This window comes from Corapipo altera, unplaced genomic scaffold (assembly GCF_003945725.1).
Source record: "Corapipo altera isolate COAL_440 unplaced genomic scaffold, ASM394572v1 23b, whole genome shotgun sequence".
NCBI classification, from domain to species: Eukaryota; Metazoa; Chordata; class Aves; order Passeriformes; family Pipridae; genus Corapipo; species Corapipo altera.
In genome coordinates, this window is record NW_020884885.1 from 9216623 (window position 1) to 9233564 (window position 16942).

General features: G+C 53.5%; 1 protein-coding gene across 1 annotated transcript; it reads right to left on the bottom strand.

Moving 5' to 3' along the window:
* Positions 1-242: 242 nt before the first annotated feature.
* Positions 243-16374, bottom strand: CHRM4 (cholinergic receptor muscarinic 4). Its single transcript, XM_027642197.1, has 3 exons — positions 16251-16374; positions 3822-3863; positions 243-3254 (listed from the first exon to the last, which is right to left on the bottom strand). Exons 1-3 carry the CDS (start codon positions 16306-16308, stop codon positions 1777-1779), a joined length of 1578 nt encoding a protein of 525 aa, XP_027497998.1. The 5' UTR covers positions 16309-16374; the 3' UTR covers positions 243-1776.
* Positions 16375-16942: the final 568 nt, after the last annotated feature.

A 16942-nucleotide genomic window follows, 5' to 3' on the forward strand; every position in this document is an offset into this window, starting at 1 on the left:
AGTGAAGTTACTGTGCAACTGGCGGTGGCTGCCTGGGTGCCACATGAGCATGGTCCTGGAGAAAACACATGGGTCAGACCTCACAGCCTCTTCTCAGCAGCTCTTCAGGCTGCCCCACCTTAACCTCGGCAGAAGGGATGGAGCTGCCACCCACACTGCAGGAAATGTCACCGGTAGTTGACACTGGGAAGTTGGGAAGGACCACCCAGGTGATGACTCATTTACTCCTCACACTGTGGCTGTTGTTTTCTGATCCAAGGTCTTTATTTGTCTTGGGATGGGATGGGATGGGTTGGGCCACAGTTGTAACCATTTGAATATACCCAGAAGCCCACCAGGCATTTTGGGCACACCTGTGTGAATTATCCTAAAGGCAGTGGTGGAGGGGTTTCCATCTGGATTGGGGCAGCCTTTCTCCAGGTTACACAGCATCATCCTGGTGTGAGGATGGGAAAGAAATATGGACACAAAATTTGCCAGTGCTAGAGTGACCCTGTCCCATTCCTTGTCTACACCTGGCTGTGTCCACCAATGCTTCCAGAAACCTGGCTTTGGAAGAAGCTGAGCAGCAGTCCTGGGATGGCCTGGGTTGCACACACAGCGGGGCTGGGCGGAGGCTGGGACGCTGGCTGAAGCCCGCATGCTGAGGGCTCTGCCACAACACCCACGACAGCATTACATCCATTTACAAAGCTCAGCAACTGGCTCCTTCAGCCTCCCTGGAGCATCCTGCTGCATCCGGGGCAGGAGAGGGCCTCTCCCGCCTCCAGAGCCATGCACCAGGCCTCCCACACCCAGCATGGGGAGACTGGGGACCTGCTCATGGTCCAGATGAAACACAGGGCAACTCGGCCACATTGTAAACTCTCTTCCCACTTGCCTCCAAGGCCCCCAGGTCCCACCTGTCCCACCCAAGGACAGTTAATTTCACAGTCACTGCTGCCCACTTCTCAGGGGCCACATTCCCCAGGCTGTGGAGCTAACTTCAGCACCACACCACTGCTTTCTTTGCAGTTTTAGTTTCCATCACCACAGGAGGTGACTGAACTTCACACTCCTCATCCAGGAGTGAGATACTTGGCTTGTTTCTCCAGGCATTTGCTGGCTAAAGGCAGAAAGGGCATGAAGAGGACAGTGGAGTCAAAGTCCAGGGAAAAATTCTGCCCTGGGTCCCTGCATAAGGATGCCCGATGGCACTCTCAGGAAAAAGGAAGGAGCTTGCCATACGTTAGGGTGCAATCTTGCCTGCCTTGGGAGGGGGCCTGGCTGGGCCAGTAGGGCTCCCCATTAGCATGTCTGAACTAGCCTGGTACAAGATGTCTAGCAAATGTTTGGCCCTGGTTTCTTTTCATTTCTTGGGTAATAAACACTTTAAAAGCCCATTGAAAGCATCCAGCATTAGCCCATCTGCATGCAGACAAGCTCTGATGCCCTGGAGACAGTCAGCCAGGGGAGAAGTTGCATCCAGTCTTAGGAGAAATGCTGATGTCATTTGGCCAATCTCAAGAGCATGGAGCTGGGGAGGGCTCCTGGTGACCACATCTCCTCCTCTTGCCTCTGACTTTCCTGCTGGCTCCCCACACTAGTCCCCAGGCCCTGGAAGGACTTGCAGCTCAGAGGTGCCTTGGATCTTTGTCAGCATTAGATGAAGGGCATCATCTGCAATCACTGCACAGTCTGCACTGTTGTGAGTGGGGAGCAGAGGAACCCCTGCTGGCAAAGGAGGCAAAGGGAAGGGCTTCCATAATGTTACTGAAGTGGTCCCTGAGTGCCAGTTTATCTGGCTGTGCCAATGTTCCTGTACTGGCACATGAGAAGGTGCTTGAAGGTTTTCTTGAAAGTGGCATTGCAGAGGGCATAGCAGGCTGGGTTGATGGTGCTGTTGACATAGCAGAGCCAGTAGCCAATGTACCACACTGTTTCAGGTACACAGGTCTCACAGAAGGTGTTAATGAGGACCATCACGTTGTATGGAGTCCATGTGAATATGAAGGCTAGCAGGATAGCAAATATGGTGCGGGTGACTTTCTTCTCTCGGGCTGCCATCTGGCGCTTCTTCCGTACTTGGCTTCTGGCAATGCTAGCAAACTTCCTGGCAACATTGGCTGGGCGGCTGTTGGCCAGGGAGTTGTGGTTAGAGGCTCCAGCCTTAGCTGGGACGATCTCAATGGCGGTGACACATTCACTCCCAGTCTGCTTGGTGACAATCTTGATCTTGGACCACTTGGAAGTTGGGTTCACCCGCGGGTGGGACGGGCTCTGTCCTTGCCCCACTGGCAAGATTTCTGCTGTAGGCTTGTCTTTTGTAGTCTGGGTCATACTGACAGTGCTGGACTCATTAGATGTCTCCTTCTCTTCCTGATGGCCAGTGGCCTCTGTCTGTGCTGATGGCTGGTCATCCACTTTCCCATTCCTCACCTCCTCCTTCACCTCCACAGCCCTCTTGGGAGAGTTATTATTGTTCTGTTTGACCAGGGGGCCCTTGAGGAACCTGAGGGACTTGGTTTTCCTCTCTTTCCTGCTTTCAGGCTTATGTCTCCTCACCCTGCTTCTGCTGGCCAGGGAGATGTGGATGTACAGCACTGTCATGATGACTACAGGAAGGTAGAAAGCAGCAATGGCCGTGCCAAAGGTCACTGCTGGGTTGGAGAGGAACTGGATGTAGCATTCCCTCTCAGGGACTGTCCTCTTGCCCACAATGAACTGCCAGAACAAGATGGCAGGGGCCCAGAGAACGAAGGACAATATCCATGCAGCTGCAATCATCAGCCCTGCCATCTTGGTGGTCCTCCTGGCAGGGTACGTCAGGGGCTTGGTGACACAGAAGTACCGGTCAAAGCTGATGATGAGCAGGTTCATGACAGAGGCATTGCTCACCACATAGTCCAGAGCCAGCCACAGGTCACACACCACGGCCCCCAGCGGCCAGTAGCCTTTGATGATGTAGACAGTGTAGAGGTTCATGGAGAAGACCCCGATGATAAGGTCTGCGCAGGCCAGGCTGAAGAGGAAGTAGTTGTTGACGGTCTGGAGCTGTCGGTTCACCTTGATGGAGAGCATCACCAGGATGTTCCCCACCACGGTGACAAGGCTGAGCGAGCCAGTGACTGTGGCAATGAAAACCAGTTCCACTGTCTTGTAGTTGGTGGGAGGTTGGATGGCCACCTCGGAGTGGTTGCCCAGGGTGAAGTTGTCATAGGTCAGGTTGGCCATCTTTGCCTGCCAGGGCTGAGCAGAAAGGTTGTGCATGGAGTCTGCAAGGGGAACGGGGAAAGAAAGGGAGAATATCAGACTTGCCGGCCTGCGCTGGCAGCATTTGCTGCCTCCTCAGTTTCCCAGGCCATCATTGCTCTTGGCTAGTGCTCAGAAATCTCATGGCATTCCTGGTCTTTCTCTGCCACTACAGCCTTCCCCCAGAAGTTCTCTGGAGGCAGTTTTTGTGTCCCTTTTTTAGCAGTAGAGGAGGCACAGAGGCTGCAGAGAGAGAAGCAGGGTCAGATCTAGGGACAGCCCTTTGGCCAGGGTGAGATGGTCCTTTTTTGCAGGGCCAGAAACTGCACCCTGGCAGGAGCACAGACCTCATGTGCCCCGGAGAGGCATGCAGAGACCAGAGGTCTTCTGGGGGAACGGGGCTGCAGAGCCCAGCAGCGACGCACACACAGCACTTCCTGCTAGAACAGCATGGCATGGAGCCAGTGCCCTGCCTCAGAGATGAGAGCAGGTTTATGGTATGCCTCAGGTATGTCCTGCTGAGCTCCCCAAAGCATTCCCCAAGAGGGGGGTTAATCCACAAAGCCTGTGCCATGGCCTGCTCAGCTCACCTGTGTCTCTGGCAGCAAACAGTTCCTTCTGGAAGATGAAATCTGTGACAAGGAAAACAGCAAGTTACACTACAGCTTCAGACCCAAGGAGTTTGTGTGACTCCCACAACATCTTACTGGGGGCACCAACCTGTCCAATAGGTTGACTGCTTGGATGCAGATGGCTGAAAAGCCAAGGCTGAAAATGGGTAATTTGGCTTGGCCCAGTTCACAGCGCAGCCCTAGCAGGCGCAGGAGAGGGAGGGAGCTGCATGAGTGCCATCAGTCAGTGACACTGGTAAGTGATGGCCCCTTACCCCAGTCCCACATCACACTGCAGCTGCTGCCACCCCACCCATGGAGATGTACAGGGTGAAGTCAGACACCTCAGCATGGAATTATTTATGAAAGGTGATGAGAATTATGGACAGAAAGACTGCCTTCATCCAAACCAAGATGCCTGTGGTTAACTCCCCAAGGTAAGAGTAGAATGCACCTTAAAAAAAAAATCAATAGACCAAAATTGCTGTGTTGAGACGAAGGGGAATTTCCTGGAAGGTGAAGGAAAAGCAAAGGTGCTGAGGGAGATGGACTAGACAGAAGAGCTTCCCACTGGACCTACCTCTCCTGCACCACACGGACCCCCAAAACATGCTGGGCCTTCAGCAGCTTTACCCTGGGTGCTGGGGTCATCCCAACCCCACCAGCCATCAAGGGCAGCCTCTCCAGCAGCTTTGTCTGGCGCCCAGGGCAGTGGTCCTGCCAGGCAGCCCATCCAGCCCCATGGATGCTGCTGCCAGGAACCCAGAAGAAAACAGTGAGCAAGTGGGTGTCCACACAGTGGGACACTGTGCCCTTGGCACAGCATGTGTCTACAAGCTGGTGTGGGTGCTGGTTCCCAATGCCTGGGACTCCTGAAGTTGATTTTGCTAAGTGTATAAACGTGCCATTAACATGCGCCTCTTCCAAACGGGGTCTGGGAGGCTTTGGGATCAGTTCATCTATTTAAAGTATTTTAAAATAAATGCCCTTGTCTTTCATTTGTGGTGATGGTAGAAGATTTCTGCCATCAGCAAACAGTCAAGGTTTTAATATAACCACTTTCTAAAGAGATGCAGATATAATTAAATGGAAACATAGCTGCCTAGATGCTAAAGCCAGGCACCAATGTAGCCATGGGGCAGCTTCTGCATTAGCAAGGCTACAGCCACGATAGCAGCGGAGTTTTTTTCCAGGTGCAGAGGAAAGAAGTGGGTGAGGGACAAAGAAATACCTCTCTACCATTACCTTCTGAGCCTGTTACACATGGTCCATGAAGACGAAATGTTTTGAAAAGAAAGCAGTACCCTTTGGTATATGCTAAATTCTAGATACCAACAGGGGGAGGAAGCCTAGTGACATTGCCCAGCTTTACACCCAGCTCCAAGTGCAAGGGATGCATCAAGGGAGAGGGAGAGAGGTTTCTGCTGCCATCCTTCCTGGGCACCCAGCCAGGGATGTCAGAAGAGGTGATAAGTATATAAAATGGCTTAGAAATATATAATCATGGCAGTTTGGGGGTTGATTTCAGTACAATTGAAATGAGTTTTAATTTCTTCACTTTGGTGAGATGGGGAGATTTAACTGTCATTCTTGTAACAGCTAGTCAAACCGATCAGACAACCTAGCAATCATGCAGACATCTACCCCAGCTCTTCCAAGAAGAATCTGAAAATCTTGAAAAGAAACCTTTCCATTGTCTCTGCTAAAATGAGGGTTTCACTTTTCTCACTTTTGTTCATGAACCAGCCTCCTCTTCTAAGTGCATCTAATTAATTATCGGCCTTGACAGGTGCTTGTGTTCTCAGTTGCCAAAAGTAAGAAAAGTCCATCTCAACCCACTCTACAAAACTGTTTATACAGGTCACGAGACAAGCAGGAAAGGCTGACGCAGACCCACACACGTGCGTTTGGATGCCACCCAGAGGTCATGCTGCAAAATGGTGTGATGAGGCAGAGGCAACTGCAGCCTCAGGGTGGAGGGATTACATGGGCATTTTGAAAATGAACCTTCACCGAATAGCAAAAATAAAGCAATCACCTGTGTGAGGGAAGGAGGGGGAGTGAAAATGCTTAAAGGTGTGAGGATACATACAGCACAGACATACAGCAACACATACAAGTTGTAGATGTGTATAACACTTGCCTCGCCTCAGATGCCCTGGTTATTCTCTGCCATGCACCAGCTCACTGAGCGTCCCTTTTTCCCCCCATTTTCTGCTCTCTTCATCCAGCTATCTCACTCTTCTGCCTGCTACTCCCTCTCTGAACTCATTGGGACAGCTCTGCACTGCCTTTGCCTTCCTGAGCAGGGCAGACAGCTCAGTCCAGAGCTGGGAGTTGGCCAAGGATGTTACAAATTTGTTAGGGCTCAGAGCAGTTGACCAAGCCATGCATCACGCTTACATAGGCACTGGGGATAGATCCTGCCATTTGCCTTTGACATGGAGAGTATCCAGGTTGGGTGGGTAGGGCCTGGGTAGGGACACAGCCCTCAAAGCAATCACAGATCTGTCTGCATCTGCATGATGTGTCTGAGGATGGAGGGAGCACACAAAAGAGCTGTGGTGCTGCGACAAACTCACCAGTGTGACTGTATCTCCACCCTCATGCCAGCCATGTCATTGTTCCCAATTCTGTGAAGCCCCCAGACACCAAGGAACCTCTCCAGGCATGGAGTCTCCCCACTAAATGTCTCCCGTATGTACCCCAGTGCCCAGCTCTCGCTGCCTGCGCCTCCAGGAGCACATTTCTTCTCTTCCTCCCCTCATACCCCCCCATCACCCTCCTTGTCTCCATCCTCTTTTGCCTCCCACCTTCATGATGACACCGCAGACAGGGAGGAGATTTAGCCTTTGCAAAGCTCAGAGATCACTTCAGAAGGGCTCCTGGGGCTGAGGCTCCTATCTGTGACACCAATTGGCTTTTCAGCCTGCGCATGTTATCCTATGTCTGCAGTGCTCAGTGGGTGCTCTGCCACACTTGCTTGCACCAGCCAGCTACAGCAAAATTTCTCAGACTTTTGGCAATGATTTATGGTTGGTTTTCTCCTCTCCACCAAAGCCATTAGGAGTCTCCAACTCTTCACCAAGAGCATCTTTCGGGCTAAGGGTTTCTGTGGCTGCTGCAGTGCTCAGCAACTGCGTCATCAAGATAGTGAAACAACTTTCCCTTCCCACACAGCATCTTGCATGTTATGGATGAAGACATAAGGCACAGGTAGTCACAGATCCAAACAGATCCAAGTTGTAATTTGGATGCGGTCCAACGGTTTTGGGCAGTGCTTGGCACAGCAGGGTCCCCATTGCTACCTGAAATCGTGGGTGCCACCACTGTTGGGTGAGGAGACAGCTCCAGAATAAGAGAGCAAAGCCAGTGCTGCCCACCCCTCCTCAGTCACAGGGTGACATCCAATGGTACAGCAGAAATCTCCGGCTATTTCCTTGCTGCACACCTTATATGCAACTCCAGCAAGCCTTCCCAGACTCTCAGCTCCTGAAAACTGCCTTAAAGCCTGTTGCCAGTTAGAAGAGGCAAAAGCCCTGTCATGGACTGCTCATGATCCCCCTGTACCCAAAAAGTCTGAATTAGCTAGAAGCCAGTGCTCCACTAGGTGCAGTTAGTGACTGAGCACCTGCTGAGCACTCAACTTGCATGGGATGGAGGGTTTAACTCCCTCCTGCCTCCGCTGCTCCCTGTGTGGAAGGAGCTGGTCACCCTCCCCACCAACGTGGCGAAGACAATTGGACAGGCTGGTATTTACACACACCCATGTTATGGTGGCACCTCAAATTATGGGATGAGCTCCTGGACCAAGCAGCCCTACTGTCCCAGTGTTCCCTGCTTCTCCTCCCTGTGCTGCACAGCCTGCCTCTGCCCCTCCACAGCCTGTGTCCCTAATGTCACCACCAGCCATGCCCCTTCCTGTTTTGACACTGCCTCCATCCCAGTCTCAGCCTCAGCGCTGGGGGAAGGGGGGGGGGGGGGGGTAGAGCCACATCTGATCCACATGCAGCTTGAAGCAAGATCTCTGAGAATGATCAGGGCTGTGCACACACCCAGTGTGCTCTTCAAGCATCCCCACCATAAAACAAGCCCCACACTCATACACCAGCCTGGGGAGGAAGATGTTTAGAGGAAGGAGAGGAATTAGAGGAACCCTTACTTTAAGAGCCACTTATGAGTGTGAGCTGCTCCCAGAGGAGATGGGCCTTTGATCTGCATAGGTTTGGAGCAACAGCAAAACTGAAGAGACCTCGAGCCCAGGGACAGGATGGGGTGGCTGTGGCTGCCAGATCCTGGTTGGCTGGATCCTGTGGGGCTCTTGGTGCTGCCTGTCTCCAGGAGGAAGGGAAGCTGACCCCCTCCACTGCAGGCACATCCCAGGAGAAGGCACACATCACCCCCTGCTCTGGCTGGATGCAGAAGGCTGGGCCAGTACACATCACCTTTGGTGTCACAGTTGGAAAGAGCCTGGCCAGCCCCACGGCAGCCCCCTGCTTGTCTTTGCCTTCCTCAAAGTGCCGAGAGGGTGAAAATATTAATGGGATTAGTCCTGTCATGTCAAACTGCTGATGTGATGTGAGTCTGGGCAGTTAGTTCAGCCATCACCACACGGAGGAGAGGAGAGAGAAAAAGGAGGGAATAGAAGATGCTGAACATTTATGGCTCATGCCCATAAAGGGAAAAGATACTCAGGGAGGGGTGACAGTTTGTGGTGCTAATTGCATTATCTAATAGCTGTTAATTAGCTCCTGAATCATGGCACCAGTTTAGAGCTAGTGAAGGATTGTTCTGGTTGACAGATTCACACCCCTCGGAGTGTGAAAACAGAGTTCCTAGATACTGTTAACTGTGTATTGTAGAAATACAATACACAGGAGAGGACCAAGGGGAGGCCCTGTACCTGGCAGGGGGAGGGTTGTTGTCAGGCTACTTCTGTGCCTCTGCATCCGGAATGAGGAAAACAATAAACAACTGGAAAAACAGAAAGAAGATGAGAGATGAGGGTCCAAATGTTGTGTTAAAATGGCAGGGCTCCCCCTGCCCTCCTGGCTCCAGCTGGTGACTGTGCTTTCACTCCTCTGGCACATCAAGGTTTGATGGACCCTTGAAGTCCTTATCCTGCTCCAAGGGAGATCTGAGCCATCATGGCACAGGAATAGCTTCTTGTCACTAGCATATGAGGTGGTTCTAGGCATTTTATTTTTCCACTGAATAATTTATTCCTCTTTCTTCCTCTGCTATTCAACTGGTTCTCATGAGGCAAAGCAAATTCCTCCATCCCTACATGTTGAGAGTCTCTGATAGCTTTTCCTGAAGCCACTGGAAAAGCAGCGAGCAGAGTGCCACAGGAGTGGCCAGCTTCTGGGGGGAAGTGAGATGGCCAGAGAACCCCTTGTTCTTGACATGTGTTTGTACATCAGGTTTTGAAAATTCACTGTGTCTGGGGCCAGAGGAGAGTGTTGAAGTTTTGTATCTCACCACCTGCCCCAAGCAAGCCAGGAGCTCCCCTCCCTTCACTGCTGCTTGTAACTATGTGGCTATTGTTGCGTTTCAGAGTAAAACAGGCACTGCATCCACGGTGGCATGCACTTGGCTGTGAGAAGCACTTGCAAGTCAGAGGCTTATGAGCTGCTCATGTAGGTAGTGCCCAGCCCATCAGGCTCACCAGCAACCTACAGCTGACAGAGCTGCAACTCCTGCTCAAACTGGCCCCCCGGTCTTGTCTGTATCCTTAATATGCTCTGTGTCATACACAGCTTGTAAAAGGCTGTACTAGCATTACCAGACAAGAAGCGAGCCGGAGAAAAAGTGTTTTTAAAAAAGTGGTTGAAAGTAACTCCTATAAATAGCACACCAGCACACTGGTCACTCTGACAATTAATTAACCGTCTGCCACCCAATTATTAGGCCAAATAAATAACCTATCAGTGGAATGCTATCAGCAAGTGTGCACGGCAAATGCCATGCAAGCCAAAGTCCAGCCTTACCCGGCAGTGCCCAGCCTGCAGCTCCCAGGCACCAGCGGCTCCCCCAGCAGGTCCCACGCCTCTCCTGGCTCCGATGGGTAACATTATGGAGAGAGAAGGCTCACCATGGTGGCATCCCACAGTGGGGCAGAGGGAGACACAGTGCCCTCCCCAAAGTGCCCTCTTGACTGTCCCAGGGCTGCAGCTCCCAGCCGGTGGCAGACCTCAGCTCATACTGCTGAGCCAGGAAGGTGCTGGGCTTCCAGCTGAGCCTGGGCTGGAGCCACACTTCCCCCCTCCCATCCACTGCATTAATGCTCTCTGCCTCAGAGAGATGCTCACGTTCTTTTATATGCCTGGGCTGAATCTTTAACAGAACCCAGCTGTTTCAAGGCAGTGCAACAGAAATAACCCTGCTGCAGCTACAGGTCCCACTGTCGGGAAGGGCTTTGGGATCAGCCAGCAGAGGGGAAGGAGGGAGAGAGGGAGGATTACAGCAACAAGTGACTACTCAGATTAGCTGGGCTCTCCCGAGGGAGAGGTTAGTGGCTGGGATCAGATGACTCAAGGAGAGACAGTGGTGGAGGAGCGACTGGGGGTTAGAGGTCCAGGAGTTGCAAGATCCCAAGTCTGTTTGCTTATAAAAGCAGTTCCCACTGCCCCAGAGACAGGCCTTGCCTGGGGAAACCAAGGAGGAAGGACTCAGCCCCTCTTTGGGGAAGCCCCCTCACCCTGCCACTGCCCCACGCAGCCATGGCTGCCCACACCAAGTCTCCACCACCCACATGGGGAATCAGCCCCCTCAGCCCCATCCCAGGAGCCAGTGCTGGTGCTGAATAACGCAGGGGCTGGCCCCCATGCAGAGGCCTGCAGCACCCTGCACTCGCCCTCTTTGTCCTCACAGGGTCCCCATAAGCCGTAGGGTGGGGATGCAGCTCAAACAGTCAGGGATGCAGCGTTGCTCTGGCAGAGCATCCGTGTCAGTAGGGCAGGGAGAACACGTTTCTTTGTAACTCTTCCCAGAGCTGAGGTACCATAGGGCACCTCATCTGAAATTTTAAACACCTGACCATGGAAATGAGAGCCCCCTACTCCATGAAGCAGGGTGAGGCTCTGTGGGGCTTTGAGAGGACGAATGAACCAGCTGAGCAATGGGTGAGAGAAAAGAGATCTGATGCCCTAAGCCAAGCACAGAAAGTTGGGCAAGGGCAAGGACCCTACTGGATGGATGTGTATGTGAGAGAGGAGAGCCCTAGTCCTGGGGACAGATAGCATGTGGGAATCTTTGAGGTGCTAATGAAAAAGGAATGAATATATGAGACCTCACTTGGCCACAAGACCTGCTAGATGGTTTGGAGTTGGAGGTCATGCCTGAGCGAAGGTACAGACTGAGGGAGAGGAGCTACAGAAGAAGGTGGTCAGGAGAGACTAGAGCATGGACAGGCAGAACGGGAAGTGTGGGGGCCAGGGAAGGAGAGCAGGTAGGAAATCCCCATCCATAGTGACAACAGAGGAGGGGAGGGATGGAGACAAAGGAGGTGCCTCTGACTGCACATGGTAGCAGAGGGCTTCATAAGTTGAGCATCACTTGGTGGGTGATCTGTGCTCTGCAAGCAGTGCAGAGACCACTGTGCTAAATGCTGCTTCTAACTGCTGCAGAGAGATAGGCCCAAGGCCAGGCAACTCATATCTGTTGTCAGTCAAAGGTTGGTGCCAGAAGAGTTTCATTGCTCTCCCCTCCTCTCTGCACACATGCATGCACTTTTTTGGCTTTAATTGGGACTGCACATGATGTAACTGCCAGCAGAGCAAGGATCTAAACTACCCTAGAGGTACTAGAGATGCTCCTTCCCATCTCAGTCATGCAAAGATCCTTCAAGGATCTTTATCCCTCCTCAGCAGAGCTAGCCTGACGTACTGCCTGGGACTTGGGAGCAAACATCAACATCGGGAGGGTCTGCAAGAGAGGGGGCAGCGAAGCACGGCGCCATGCATGCCTCTAGAGAGCTGCCCTGTGACCTGGAGCGGATGTGAGAGCCCGGGACATCGTGTTTGCAGAGTGATGTTTTCAGACCTCAGCATTGCACAACTGAAGCTCTGAGTTTCCCATAGACAAGTCAATTTAATTCTGCTTAAGGAGCCTAAAGACATTAACCCATTAAATGGCCAACACAAACCAGCTTTGCCATGAACCTTAAATCTGCTGATGACATTTTGCCTCCAGACACTTCCAGCTGAGGTACCTGTGCCGATCTCCAGCTACCTCCTCTGCCAAGGTGCAAGGTGCTATAAAATACATTAGATTTAATAGCAGATGTGATACGAGAGGGGCTGCTTCTCTGCCTGGCTTTCTTGGCTGGAGGTGCACAGCCAGCTTTGACAGCTTGGTAACATGGCGATAGCTCTGGCCAAGCCTGCTGCGCATGAGGAGCTCCATGGTTTACACTGAGTCCTGCCTTTAAAGGACAAATTTCCCAGCTGCTGCCCTTCTTTCATCAGCTGACCTGGGATGAAACTCCTCTTCGAGGCTCTTGAATAAAAGTAAACAGAGCTGTCGTTCCCCTTGTCCCTCTCCAGCTCTCTCTGAGTCATGGAAACAGCGCCTGGGGTGGGAGAGGTTCCTCTGCAGCTGCACATCTCAGCCTGCCTAACACTGGTGCAGGGGGGTGGGAAGGGAACAGCCACTTGGGCATCTTTGCTGCTGCCTCATGCACCAAGTGGGACTGGATCTAACATTGCACAGGACATAAAGGAGTGATGGGAACAGGATCACAGTAAGGCAGAAGGGCCGGTGTCTCTCCCATAGCTCTGATTTGTGGGACCTCCGGCAATAATTTTGGGGATTGCCAGGGGGACAAGGCTCTGTGCCTACAGCCATTGCATTTGCAGGCTTGGACAGGCTGGTGATGTCAATTTTCTCCACAAACTTACATCTTGCAAGGTACGAAGTGAGCCTTTGTTGGAGTTCCTCCTCTGTGCAGTGCAGCCTCAGGGCTAAAGGCATCTCTGGGGGGTCCCCGGAGCAGCCCTGGAGCGAAGGTGTGAGCAGCTGTGCCCAGCACGCAAGGGGTCAGACTGGGGAGCATCTCCAGCAGAGCCTCATTTGCTCATGCTCACTGTGCCAGGGGACTCGGGGTCTGAATGCAGGTCAAATGATTGTCCTAGTACAGAGTCAAGTCCCAAGAGGACCAGTGCATTGATCCGCAGGCAAGGTGGGATGGCTGCCAACACACACAGACAGAGAGAGGGCTTCCAGGTGTCTCTAGCAAGGGGGACAGGGACTGGTCGGGTGTCTGCTCCTGAAACCCTGCTTCTAAGCATCAAGGGGAAGATCTGTAGATGAGACACCTTGCCCTGTGCTCCTGCACCAGCAAGATTCTGAAGTGGGACAGCCTGCCCAGGGAACACTCGCCACAGATTCATTTCTCCAGGAAGTGCCTAACTCCTCCTTGAAGCTTCAGCAACTGAATTTGTCTGAATATAGGCCAAGGGTTCACCTCAGTACCTTCAAAGGTCTGGATTCAGCAAGACTTTGCTGTGCCTAGAGGGCTAAAGGGGTGTTGTGGTGGGTAGTGCTCCCAGGGACAGTTAAGGCTGGCAGACTCTTCCACTTGGTTATGAGCTAGATAATAGCCATCCATTAAGACCCTCACTGCCTGGCCTGTTGGGGCCCTGGGCAGTAAAATACGAGTCTTCCTAGAAACTGGTGTCTGTTTTCTGACTGGTCACCTGAATCCTTCAGATGAAGGATGGATTTGGCATGGCTCCAGTCACCATCTTGAAGAGGCTTCAACACTGCCTGAGTGTGGAGCCCCACCTCACCACTGACACCTGGCACATTTGTGGTGGGTGCTGGTACTTGGGCAGGCTAAGGAGCAGGCAGCAGGGGATGCTGGGATAAGGTTGAAGAGTGGAGAGGAAGTAGATGGGAATGATCAGGTCCAATACTTCCACTTCTTTGCTGTGCCAGGCCCTACACTGTCGCGTCTCCCTGAAACACATCCTTTAAATATGCACTTTTAGAGCAGCCCAGAATGGATGCTGAAATGTAAAGCAAACCTCCTCCCTTGGCTTACTGGAGAGCAACAAGGGCGTAGACCTGTGTCAGACTGAGTGGCAATTGGCTCAAGGACAATGCCCGCCTCTTCAGAAGATGCCTGTCAAAGCCCTGATTTAGCGTGCCAAGGAGAAGGGGTCAGCTTGCATACATGAAACTCTTGTTGTGTGTCCATGATGCGGAAAGAGGAGCTGCATTTGTGCAGAAAGCAGCAACCCCTTGAATACAGCCTCCATTTCCCTCTCCTCTCACTATTGCTCTCCCCACTGCCTTTGCAGAGCTCTGCTTGCAGAGCTGTGTCTGCCACCTCAGCCGTGCACTCACCAAACCTCTTCAACTCTGTGGATGCTGCTGACCAGGTCTCAGCAGGGCAGGCAGAGAAGGGCTCCACGCAAAGGTGTGCTAGGGACTGTTCTGCATCAGCCACTCCTCCTGGTCTCACTATTTTTCTTCCCTGTTTTTGTCTTTTTTCTTTCTTTTTTCCTTTCTTTTTTTTCCTTGTTTTTTTTTTTTCCCCTAGGGAGATGTTTGTCATTTTAATTTAAAAAAGCAAAGAAACAAAACCCCAGCCATGACAAAACCTAACATCAATAAGATGCTCGTGGGGACAGTTAAAAGAGAAAAACCATGCTCCTTCTGCAAACTCAGAGTAATTGGATCACAGGATTAATTAATCATTTCAGTTCATTTCTCTTCTATGAAAGAAAACAGACCCACCCACTGAGACAGGTATGCCCCTCGTGTGAATAAACAAACCACTTTTACTGGTAGCCCTCCCCCTCCTTCTCCAGCCAGCTTTCCTCTGTGCCCACTCACCAGGTTACTCCTGGGGCTGCCGCTGCTCTGCTGGCTCTGAGCAAGGGCACATTGGCTTGAGTCCCACAGGAATTGGGGGCTACTGCACACACCTGCTCCCATCCCCACCTTCCCCATCCAGGGCTCTGACCACTGGCTACAAATCCAGCTGAAGGGTGAACCAGGAATAGGTCACTGATTCTTAGGATCTCCACTGGATGCCCTGCTCTTTGGTGGGATGCCTCATGGGGGCCTAGTCCAGGCTGGAGCAGCAGCAGGTGCTCAGATCACAGAAGTCAGGGTGTTAGGAAACAGGAGGTAATGCCCAGCAGTAGTGACAGCAAAAAGCATCTTGCTGTCACCTGTGATTTCAACGTGAGCATTGTCACTGGTGATGTTTTACCAAAAGCCTGACTCTAAGACCCTGGTATTTCAGCATTTTGATGGGTACTGTCAGCATCAACAAGCCACCCAACTGCATTGGTACTAACCCTTCCAACCCCTCCGCTCATTCTGCAAGTTGTGGCAGGAGAAGCCAGGTCGCTCTTGGAGGGCACTCGAGGCACTTGTGACAAAACATGGAACCTCAAAATGCCCAGTTGGTCCCAACTGCCACAGGGCACAAGGGAACTCTGCTCCTCCTTTCCATAGAAGTATCTATGGCAAGAATTGTTTTCTGATTTGAAGCCAATGTCATTATTTTGGGAAGAAAGAAGGGTGTGGCTGCCTGACCTATGTCCATGATGGGCCAACGGAGAACAGAGTACCGCTCTGTCATTACCAGCAGGGAGGATGCAGCAGGGCCAGAAAGGGCTAAAGGGAAGATAGGATCCACACTGGGTGAGAGAAGGGGCAAGATCTGCCCCATTTGCAATGCCCAACCTGGCAAAGGGCTCTGTGGAGAGAGGGAAAACTTCTGCCTAGTCATGTCCTGGGAGGTGGCCACCACAGTCAGAGAGGTTTGTCCAGCATGGGGACAAAGTATCCAAAACATATGGGATTGTGTCCCTACTGCTCTTGCTGGAATAGTGAAGGAAGCAAAGAAAGCGTTCAGGTAGTTTCGCACCCAGAATATCTCCTTCCCAGAGAAGGTACCAGGGGGGCAAATAACTCCCCTCCTGGGTTTCCTGCTGGAGGGGTGACTGCCCCGGGCGCTGCAGGCTGCTCATATACTCGACTCAGGGTGCCGACAGGGCCGTTTTCTCGGTGACAAGAGGGACCTGAGGTTCCGACGACAGCGGATCCCGGGAACGGTGTTGGTTTGGATGGGAGCAGAGAAGGGGGTGCCAGACATCGCCCCGGTGCCCTGTCAGGACTGCACGGCTCTACACATCCCGGGGCAGTGAACCAATGCGGGGGTCCCGACCCACGGGGCAGCCCGGGGTTCCCGGAGGGACGCGGAGGGGTGGGAAAGTTGGCAGAGAGACACCTGTCCCCATTCCTAGGGCGACCAGGTGCCATATCCCCCCGGGATGCGCACCTCCCTCCCCATGCACCCTAAAGCCATGCTGACACCCCGGGCAGGGACTATCCGGGGGATGCCCTGCGCCCGCCCCGCGCACACGGAGCCCCCGAGCAGCGACTCACCGGGCAGCCCAGCCCAGGGCGCGCCGCCGCCCGCCGCCGAGCGGTTCTCAGCGGCCATGGTGCCGCGCCGAGCACGCTGCCGCGCCGCCGGGGGCTCCGGCTGGCATGGCCCGGCCAGCTCCCGGCTCCCTGCTCCCGGATCCCGGTCCCGGCGGCGCCGCGCGCGGCGGAGGGGCGGGGAGAGGGGAGGGCCCGGTGCTGTCGGCTCGTCCCCGTCTCCCTCCCCCCGCCCCCGCCCTCCCCCGCTCCCAGATGTGTCGCCCCCAAATGTGCCGCCCCCAGATGTGCGCCCCCTTCGCCCACTCGCAGACCCACCGGGGCGGGGGAGGGGCCGGGGCGGGGGGGGGCACCGCGACGTCAAGATCCGCGGCCAGTCCCCACGGCGTCGTTCCCCCCCGTCCCAGATGGGGCCTCCCGTCCCCGCCGGCCAGATGTTGTGCGGGAGCGCTCCTGCAGCACCGCGGACAGCGCTCCTCGGACCGCCCGCTCCCGGCGACGGGCTCTGGCCCCTGCTGCTCCCCGGCACACACCAGCGGGGATGAGCCCCGCTCCGCTGCAGCCGGCAGCGCCGGGAGAACCGGCGTCCAACGGCGGGAGAGAGCGAGGGGCCAGGAGGAACGGAGAGGCGCCTGGCACAGCCCGGGCAAAGGGACTCCTGAGGAGCTGCCCGGTACCCAAAATACAGCCCCGGC

Excerpts from the sequence above, each read along its gene's own strand:
- CHRM4 (XM_027642197.1), bottom strand. The coding sequence starts at position 16,308 with ATGGCCGCTGAGAACCGCTCGGCGGCGGGCGGCGGCGCGCCCTGGGCT. Across the intron at positions 3,864-16,250 it reads GCCCTGGGCTGGGCTGCCCG|ATTTCATCTTCCAGAAGGAA; the intron begins GTGAGTCGCTGC and ends TCCTTGTCACAG. Across the intron at positions 3,255-3,821 it reads GTTTGCTGCCAGAGACACAG|ACTCCATGCACAACCTTTCT; the intron begins GTGAGCTGAGCA and ends TTCCCCTTGCAG.